Below are 9932 nucleotides of genomic sequence, written 5' to 3' on the forward strand. Positions count from 1 at the left end.
ACAGCCACTACTGGAGACAAATGAGACGGAACGGAGAGTGTAATTGACTCTTTGAAGGGTGCAGTAAACCTGTGCACTCTGAGAATGCCTCTGTAAAAAAGACAAATCTCGAATTTCAGCAAGTTCTAGTTCTGGTTCGAAAAATCCTCACAGATGTAAAAAGGCAGTAAATGTGCGCCTCATCTGAAGGTGAACATCTTGATTTGAAGAGTCAGGAATGTCTTAACGCATTGGTAAGGTGTGGCAGGTGCCTGTGGAATGAATGGTGATGTCAAATGCTTTTCTAGTCTAATGGTGGGACTGTGGCACATGTTGATCATGGTATAATGCTGTGCATGCGTTTGATCTGAAAGAAGAATGTCATAGTTCTGTCATAGGCGCAATAACCACTGCATCTAAATAGATTTTTTTCCTAAGGCCATCAATCTGATATGTCAGACATGTTTAATACACTTAATTAGATGATAAAGCACTGCAATTCATTTTGTTCATGGAGAGCAGCTTTTTATTGCAAGTTGAACAACCTTCCCAGTTCATTTTTATTTCTATTTCCAGATGAAAGAGATGTTTGTATAACTCTTAACTAGGTTTTCGTTTTCCTTGTGAAGCTGTCTACTTTGGTCTTTTATTAGATTTTATAAGTACCCTCAAATTTAATGCAGTTTGATCTAATTTAGGTGTGCTCTGGATGTAACTGAAATGCATGTATACAGGTTGTATATTATTTTGTGAACCCACAAAACAATCTGAAGGAAACTTTTAAGTACTATGCAGCTAGCGAAGCTGACAGCTGTATTTTCTCTCTCTCTCTCTCTCTCTTTTGTAATTTTTTTTTCTTCCTCATTTCAGGGTAGAGAGCAGGGAAGTGCCTTTGAAGAAATTTCCTGTTGGAATGCCTCACATCAATGCAGCTGCAGCTCTGCAGATTTGCGTGCTGCTGTCTGCTCTTCCTGCACAATATTTCATATCCCAGTGGTATGGAACGGACTCTGCTCAGCGCATCCAAATAACAGAAAGGTTGTAAGTCTCTCCTTCCCCTCTGTGTTTATTTATAAGAGAGTTCTCTTTCTCATCCCCAATGACACTTTGTCCTGGAAAGTTGGAGTGTGAGTGGAACACACTGGCCATTGCTACAGGAAAACAACATTCAGATCATACCTCAGACATTTTTGTGGCTTAATGTGACTGTATTTAGTTGTTTAAACATGTCCTTCAAAATTTGAGTAGCAACCGTGGTTTTCTTCACGTGAAAATCTGTGAATAATCTGCGTGAGTGAACGACTGTGCCTTAATCTCATTCTGCTTTTGGACATTCCAGTCTATGTTACTATGGGTTATGCCCCTTTAAAAAGGGGGAAGTAAAGTGTTTGATTAGTAAGACTATTTCTAACTTTCCATTACCTTTTCACATTTACTGTTAAAATAGATCTTGCATAGTATGACTCGTTACAGAGTCTTAACCAACAAAAATTCATTCATAGTGAATTACTTGAGGCAGTCATAATGATAGAGTTAAGTAAGTGGTGCCGTTTTGTCCATGAATTAAGAAGTTATGTATTGACAAGGTCGCACGCATCTATCTCCAAATGTAAAGTGAAGAATACTATGTCAGCTCTAAATATTTGGTAGCGGTAACCACTGGCAGGTGTTGGTATCTTGAAGATGAACCATGCAAAGAGAGACTTTTGTGACTTAATTTTAACAGTGCAGGCCGTGTAGGGCATTGGTTGTGTGGCTCATCTGTAGAATTCAAATACATGAAGTAATGAGAGCAAAAGATTGGCCTGATGAAAAAAGAACTAAGTCTGGTTTTGTGCGTAAAGACTCAGATTTAAATAATTTCAGGTTTCATGACATTTGTCAACTACTAACCATTTAGATTTATGCAAAAACTTTTCGGCTGTTTTTTAACAGTCTTTCCGATCACGTGCACCATTTTTGAAATGTCTCATGCTCACTATTCTCAAGTAACAGTTGAAACTGCAGAATCTGATGCAATTTAACAATTCCTATTCTGAGTGCAGAGAGCAAACAACCTTGTAATGGAAAATGGCATTTTCCAAAATTTACATGCGGTTTACTGGTACAGGTGATGATTGAAAGAATATTCATTTGCAGTCTTGATGTTAATCTTGAGGAGAACTTGTTCCTGTCACTGACTTTTTCTTCCTGTTTGCTACAGAACTGAAGCCTTAAAGTTTAAATATTAGAAAAAAATATAAAAACACTAGAGAAGGTTTTTAAAACAATGTGATAATCATTTTTACTACTAAAGGATAATTGCCTCTTGGAGCAGCTTTACAAAATCTTACTTGAGTCTGGACGCATGGGCAGATCGTTTAAAGCTGTGGATATCAAAGACAAGGTAAGATGTTCCATACTGTCTACACTTAAGAACAAATTTCAAACATGGCCTCTTCTTAACAGGAAGGTATGCTGTAGGGGTGAAATAAGTAAAAAAGAGGAAATGTCTCATTTGCTTGTTGAGACTGATTTGGGACTTTCCACCAGTTTTAAGAAAACCTTGTACTTATATTATACACAAGCATGCAATTTGAACTCCATGCCAAACTAAACACAAATCATGGCAGTAATTCTATACATGTTGTCCTCTAAATTTATCTGATCGTGAAATTGGGATGATTAACCATATTAATGATTGTAAGCAGCTACATGTTTGTAGGATCAGATCCTACAACATGGGATGGACATCTTATGTTGTATACGGTAGTTCAAGAAAACTTGAAACTGAATTAGAAAACGTGGATGGGAAATCTGTGGGTTTAGGAAGAAGGGGAAGCTTGATTATTGGACTTGTGACAGTAAGTTGGTCTAGAAAAAGTAACATCAATTTGTATATACACCATTTTAAGACGACTGTTGCTTGGATCTGTTTGAGGAGGTTAAAGGGCTTGTTTGTGAGATTTAATTCATGTACAGTAGAAATACTCCAAAGGTTTTACCATGTCTGGACCTTCAAAGATCCTTTAATATTGATCCATGTACAATAATCAAGGTTGTCAAGTCCTCTGAACTGTGGAAGATTCAGACTTAGTTTTGCCCCCAGGAAAACCTAGGGGAATAGTGTATGAATAGAAACAGAAACTGTGCTTTTCTTAGGCTCACCATAAATTGCTTTGCAAATTTGTGGAAAGCTCCAGGCATACCTAAAGATAAAGCCTTCAAAGACCAAATGATCCTTTGATTATTTGAATATAGTTGGAGCTGCTTGTGTCTTCTGAATATCTTAGAATCTAAAGAATTGGTTATCCTAAAATTATGGTGACGTTTGAGTCCTTCCAATCCTACTATATTAGCTGCTGTTTTCAACAATGCCATCTGACAAGACAGGATATTTGCCTGTTCCTGTTTCTGTTAAAAGGTATTTGTCAGCCTTAAGTCTTCCTATAGATATGAGATAAACCAAGACTTTTTTAAAAAAGCATTGTTTGCACAGTTGTGGAACCTGCTCTCACTTTCTTCCAGGCAGGGTGAAGGGAGTAAGACTGAAAGAGGGAAGGTGGTGAACACCACAAAAGAGGAAGGAGACTAGGACAACTTATAGTTCTTTGGCACCAACAGGTTGCTGACTGGTATGGATGGAGAATGTTAACCCAAATACATTTGTTCATAGACTGCTCCTGTTACATTGCCACCAGAAGCAACATCTGAAAGCTCCCCCTCACTAAATGTTCAGTTTGCTCATTGTTTCTTCGTGCTTTCTCTTCTTCACAATTGCAATGAAAAACATAAGCCATTTGCCCTTTCTAAAGATGTCCCTCCTCTAGCCCCCACCCTTTAAGTTCAATGAAATTCAGCCTAGTGCAGAAGGAAAAGCTATGCTTCCTGTAGCCTTAAGCTGGGAGACTCATTGCCAGACACCACCATCTTTAAAGATTTTACTTTGATGTAAGATACAGGAGAAACACTCTGTTAGAGTTCAGAATAATATTTGCTCACCTACATAAAATAAATTGGTTTCCTCTGATACAAAAATTATAATGTAACTGTAGATGTACATATCCAAAGAAGTTAGATTCATACTCTTTTTTTTCCTGTTGGAACAAATTCCTTTGTCTTGTTTATTCTTTAAATAAGACAAAGAAATTTTTAGTGTAAAATTAGACAAAGGAAGTTATAGTGTAAAATTCTCACCTGGGCTTCAAGTTGTGAAGACTTTCATACCAAAGCCTTTGCAGTATCCCTCTATTCAGACAAATACTATAATAGTAATCAGAAGGCAAATTATTCTAAAACTCAGATTCTAAAGAACTTGTCTGAATGCTGGGTTATCAATTTTACATTTTAGGAATTGGTACTATGGAGAAAAGAAAACTAAAATTGACGCCAGTGAAGCAGATGCCCGTACATATTTTGCAGGTATTGGAATCTTTGCGATCCTTTTGGATTTTGCTTGTGATACCATCGTCTATAAGGTCCTCTATAGAAGATTTCTGTACTTGCTTTGTAAATCGTAGTCTTTCTTTTTTTTTTCCTCTAAACTTTATTGATATTGTTCAGTAAGCAAAACAGAAATGTAAAATCCGAGGCCTTTTCACCCTGTGTTGTGTAACAGTATCAGTATGATATACTATATGTACGTATCTATTTTATTGAATAGATCTGTGCGTGCCTCTTTTGTACTGACATATGAAACAGTGGTATAGCTTCCACTTGATTCAAATGAGCTGATTTAGATCAACTTCATAAAAGGGAAAAGAAACAATTGATCAGTCTGCTCCTGGAAAAAAATTCCCTGCAGTCAGACTGAGTAGAAGAATTCTGTGACCTAAACTGGAAAAAAAATACTAATGGCGAGATCAGTTAGCATGTGTAAGCACTGTAAAATATTGTATATAAGGCTTAAGTAATTGTTAATATACACGTGTTTATGCTTTCCAAAACTCTAAGGCCCCTATGTAATACGAAAGGCATACAAATAGAAAAATGCCTTCCTTAGGGGATGCTGCTTGGTCAAATATCATAGTAATATTCTGTGAGAAAAAACAAAGTACCTGTTCCCTTGTTTCCTTCACCTATTAATCTAATTGTCAGTTCTCTTCTGGTAGAAGTCATAAGAACATCTGCTTAAACGTTTAATATACTTGGTCAAACACTTATCCTTGCTCAGTGTCTCTCTATGTTTACTTAGAATCAACTCATGTTCGCAGTCCAAAGCCTGAATATATCAGGTTCAGTGTGGGACAGGTAATAGTTCACAAAAGACTTGGCTATTCAGGAGTCATCGTTGGTTGGGATGTAAAAGCTAACGCTCCGGAAGAATGGCTACAACACAAATATCCTCCAGCAAAACAGGTTTGAATGTAACAAACTCTTGCTTTATTAATACATACGCAGAATAACACAGGTTAAAAAAAACTCCTCAGAAACACTGTTGCTGACAGGCTTCCTGCTAAACTAATGGAAAACAGAGAGTCCCATACCACCCATGCAGCTGAGCGACACCTCTGTGTCTTCTGCGCTGTTGTCCCAGTAGAGCTTTGCTTTTGCACCACTGATTGGTTACGCTTTGCTGGCCAGGGTTGTACTGGACATGTCTCCAGTTAAAATTACTCACTTTTAACACACAGCGTTGCATTTAAAGCAGCAGTGTCAACCTGTAATGTCTGAATGGGTTTCTCGTGGTGCGTTACCCAAGTTGAGAGGCTGTTAAATCTTTCATACGATCTTCCAGTGTAGGTATAATTGGTCACATCTTCATTGCACCTAAGAAATGCAAGTAATCCTTTGTGTTTAATCAATTTCAGTTAGAAAGCGGTGTTTTTGGGGACCTGGACACTTGGAATGTAAATCTATTTAACAACGTATTTTTGTTAGAATCCTTGAAGCTTTTGAAGTTCTCTAGCCTGAGTCCTTGTTGTATTTGAAAATCTGATGCTAAATCTTTGTTGACGGTGCTGGTCTGACAAGGCAGTGCTGCATGCTCTGTGGGTTGGCCACTGACATGCCACTTAAGCAGTGGGAAGGAACTAATCATGAAGTCAAAGAGAACTGAAAATAAGAAAAAATGAGAAACCGCCTGTAGCAGAGAATTCACGTTCAGCTGGGAGCAGACATTCTGTCCTGTTTTGTGCTTTTTGTTCCTTCCCTGCTGTAATTTTGTCCACCTGCCATCACCTTTGGCTTCTAAACACCTGCATCCTTGCTTTCTTTTCTCTTCTCCTTTTCTCCTCTCAGTACTGTTGTCACCAGCTGAACACCCAGGAATTTCCCATCAGGCATTCTGATTCTTTTTATGTACCGTACATCGTTCTGTTCTCCCAGTGACCTTGTGTTCATCTGTATTGTTTTACGTTCAGCAGTAATGACGTGTGGTGTAAGTGTGTGTCTTTTGGGGGTTTTTAACTTGTCTTTGCCTTTCCACGTTACACGCATCAGCTATGCGAAATGCCTCCCGACCTTTACGAGGCAACTACCAAGCCTGGTCCTTGCAAGTCCCCTCTAAACATTAGCCAGGCTTTCAGCCCAACCTTTCCTTGCCTTTCTTTGACTTTCGGTTCTTTACTACTGTGTGGAGCAGAGGCCACTGCCTGTCACATTGATCGATACCGACTGCTTCACAAACTCCAGTTATCGCTCTGTATTCGTCCCTCACTTTTTTGTGTTTAGATCGCGGGTTACTTTGGCCAGGAATGTTTATGGATAGTAGGGAGCATGGTATGACCCTGGCCCATGATTCGTTTTCATAGGCACTCTAAAAATAACAGTAAGCCACACTTTTCCTTTCCTGGCTGTAAGGTTTTATATAGACGTAGGAGTTGCTTTAGCTCTGTCCAGAATCGGGACCGAGATTGTCAGCGCTGGAATGATGTTCTGAATTTGCATCTTTCTCTCTGGTGCTCTCTGTTGCCGCTTATGAAGGAAGAAGGGTTGCTAACAAATTGTTACGGGACCTATATACAAAAAGCAGGGATATTCTAAGTGATGTTTCTTGCAAGATCTATGGGAGAAAAGGTTGATTAAAATCTTGACTCTCAAAAAATATTTCAGACACGCCAAGAACTTCACGCGTTACAGTTTTGATTGCTTTATATTTGATTTTCCACATCGACATTGGTAAGATCATAAAAATGAACGTGCTGTATGTACGTACATATTGAGTGGGTTTGAGTTCTGCGAGCCTAGTGAGAGTTAACTGGTTATATAATGTAATCTTTAGTCATCATCTCCTTTTGAGGCTGTTTATTTTCCTTCTATTTTTACAGGATCTAAAAGATACTCCTCACTATCGAATTCTAATTAACAAAGCAAACGGATTGGAGAAATCTACAGCTTACATTGCTGAGGAAGATATAACAATTATTATGGGATTAGAGGTAGTATTTATTTTTTACTCAGTTGCAACTTGTTATCCTGTACATTTAAAAGTCGGCCGACCTTGGGCTTAATAGATACTATCTATTTTGCAAAGTTAGTGAAAACTAACAGAGAAAGAAAGTAAACAAATTACTGCTGTGCTTCTGTGTTTTTGGAAGGTGAAAGTGACCACACCCAGGTCCTGCCTACTTCAAAGTATCCAACTGCCTAGTTTTTAAGTGCTGTAGCAACTTGACTTCTGTTATGTACAGGCTGTTGCAGACAGTGGACTTTCGTTTTAGGATCTCACTGACCTATCAAAGTTGGACAAGTCATTTGATCTCTTTCTACTGGATCTGGCCAAGTATATTGTTTTCTCAGTCCCACTCTGAAAAGCCTGCATTTCATACAGCTTCTGCTCAGCTGCTGCTCAGACTGAATTATGTCTCCCTTAACTGCAAAACTCTCTGGAAGCAAAAAATTCTGGTTTGTGTATCACGGCCTTGGTAGCTTCTGATTTCTAGCTTATGCAAGGTGCACCTGATTCTTAAACTCATCAGAGACTGATCCAGAGAACAGCCTTCAGGCGTGCATGCCACATACAAACAGCTTTTTGCAAGGGATCCAGTGCTATTGTGAATGCCTTAAATTGTGGATAGTGGCAGTATCTCTGTTGAAAACACCAGCAAGTAGCTGAACCATTCATCTAACAGGAGATGCTTGGTCTAGTCAAACAGAGGAGATTCAAATGGGCATCTTTCACCTTTCAGAAGAACCACCCAAAGGAATTGTGTAATTAAGTTAGGCTGGCCTGCAGACTCTCTGTGCTCTCTTTTGAAACCAAACCCTGCCACTGCATGTAAAGGACCCCCCTCAATCAGTGGGGCCAAACAGTGTGACACCGTGACCTCTTTTATTTGGGAGAGGCCATAGTTCCAGTCCTTGTTTCTGTTTTAGCCACTGACTGTAATATAAAACGTGCTAACATGCCTGAACTTAGGAGCGGGAACTATGCTATCCCAGATAAGTGCCATAAGTATTTAAAATTGGGTTCTGACCACTCTAGCTTACATGTCTAAAAACGCATCATTATGTTCATCAGCTGGCTACATTCAGTTACCTTTATAATGGTCCACGGGGAGAAACAGTTAACCTCACCTTAAACATTTACCTTGCGTAAACTAGCATTTGAAGTGTCAGATTCACCTGCATGACAGGCTAATTCTCCCCACAGATTATTTGGGAAACTGATGGTAACAAGCTCACAAAATCAGATATCTGAAAGTTGTCTAGTTGAGATCCCAAAGAAGGTCTGTGGATTGCCCTCACTCAGCCTTTCCTACAGCCTAACAGGCAGAGTAATATCCTGAAAAGTAGAGACTGATGAGAAAATGCTTAGACTTGTCCTAACCCTTTCCTAGTTGACAGCTCCAACATGCTAACTGCAGGCTTTCTGCATCATGACAAGGCATGTAACTTGGATTGCCCTCTGTGGATTTGCATCTTCAAGTTGGACGTTGGGGTACCTGAGGCCATCAACTTTGTGCGTCTTCACCATTTCCCTGCCTGCTTCTTTTACTGTTCCTGCTGCCTAATTGGATTAGATAACTGACCCAGCTGAAAAAGAAACCAAACAGCTCTAACGGCAACAAATGAGTGGCACCTACTTCAGTAAGAAAGTGCTGATTTTAAAACAAACATCAATGCCGGTGTAGACCTAGCACATAATATCTCATAAGATATGTTCAACATTTGTAGAGTAGTGTGACAGTTTGAGAAAGCCACTGCTCTGATGACATGGAAAATCCCACTGAAAGTTTCTCTATGTACATTATATATTTAAAAACTAATTAGGAGTTTGCAAAAAGTTAACTGTAATGATTCTTTTAAGTATCAATTTGTATTTCTTGCTAATGCTGGTGCTTATTCAACTTGAAATACTGTTTTCTCAGGTACATCACCCTGATATGAAAGCCTATTTCAGTGGATATGATGGATCAAAATACATTATGCAGCCATGGTTGAAAAAAATCTATCCTCATGACTGAAGTACTGAAGTGTTTGTACATGTGATGTACATCCAGACAATGTATTTCCTTTTTAAACTTGAGCACACGGACACCAGGGTGAAACTCATGTATATTTTTTCCTACGAGAAAATAAAACATTCCTAAGCATGTTTTTATGCTGAACAATCCATTTCATTAGAAGCGAACACACTGTATGTTCAGTTTACCATGACTCGAGACAGGGATTAATTTCCTTCCAAATTTGGGAGGAAAGGTTTAAATATAGCCAGGTTTCAGCTAGGAGTACCAAAGGTTTTGCACATCAAATATCTTGCCCTTTTACGAGGGGCAGAGGAAGAAACTGGACAGTTAAGAACTGTACTTTCAGAATTAATCATCACCTAGGCAGCAGAGCTAAATAAAGGCCAACCGCAACTGAAATGTTTCTGGGGAGAGCTGTACTAAGTACATCCTGCAAGACTTTGACTGCTCTTTTCACAAAAGCAGGCATTATGCTGCTTTCAAATGGTGCATGCAAAGGAAGAGTTAAATCTACTTCTTTGCACCTGGAGAGATGTTAAGAAGCCATAGATGTTGGCTCACTAC

General features: G+C 38.9%; 1 protein-coding gene across 2 annotated transcripts; it reads left to right on the plus strand.

Moving 5' to 3' along the window:
- The first annotated feature begins 892 nt into the window (after positions 1-892).
- Positions 893-9365, plus strand: LOC147529170 (uncharacterized). Of its 2 annotated transcripts, none has more exons than XM_086608259.1 (6): positions 893-1020; positions 2276-2365; positions 4310-4380; positions 5153-5316; positions 7227-7337; positions 9270-9365. In XM_086608259.1, the coding sequence occupies exons 1-6, from the start codon at positions 893-895 to the stop codon at positions 9363-9365; spliced, it is 660 nt and encodes a 219-aa protein (XP_086464385.1). The 2 variants fall into 2 exon arrangements, with proteins under 2 accessions (XP_086464385.1, XP_086464386.1); XM_086608260.1 differs by having other exon boundaries at positions 893-1017.
- Positions 9366-9932: the final 567 nt, after the last annotated feature.

Source organism: Tauraco erythrolophus, chromosome 2 (assembly GCF_009769465.1).
Source record: "Tauraco erythrolophus isolate bTauEry1 chromosome 2, bTauEry1.pri, whole genome shotgun sequence".
Classification (NCBI taxonomy): domain Eukaryota; kingdom Metazoa; phylum Chordata; class Aves; order Musophagiformes; family Musophagidae; genus Tauraco; species Tauraco erythrolophus.

Excerpts from the sequence above, each read along its gene's own strand:
- LOC147529170 (XM_086608259.1), top strand. The coding sequence starts at position 893 with ATGCCTCACATCAATGCAGCTGCAGCTCTGCAGATTTGCGTGCTGCTG. Across the intron at positions 4,381-5,152 it reads TGCCCGTACATATTTTGCAG|AATCAACTCATGTTCGCAGT; the intron begins GTATTGGAATCT and ends ATGTTTACTTAG. Across the intron at positions 7,338-9,269 it reads CAATTATTATGGGATTAGAG|GTACATCACCCTGATATGAA; the intron begins GTAGTATTTATT and ends CTGTTTTCTCAG.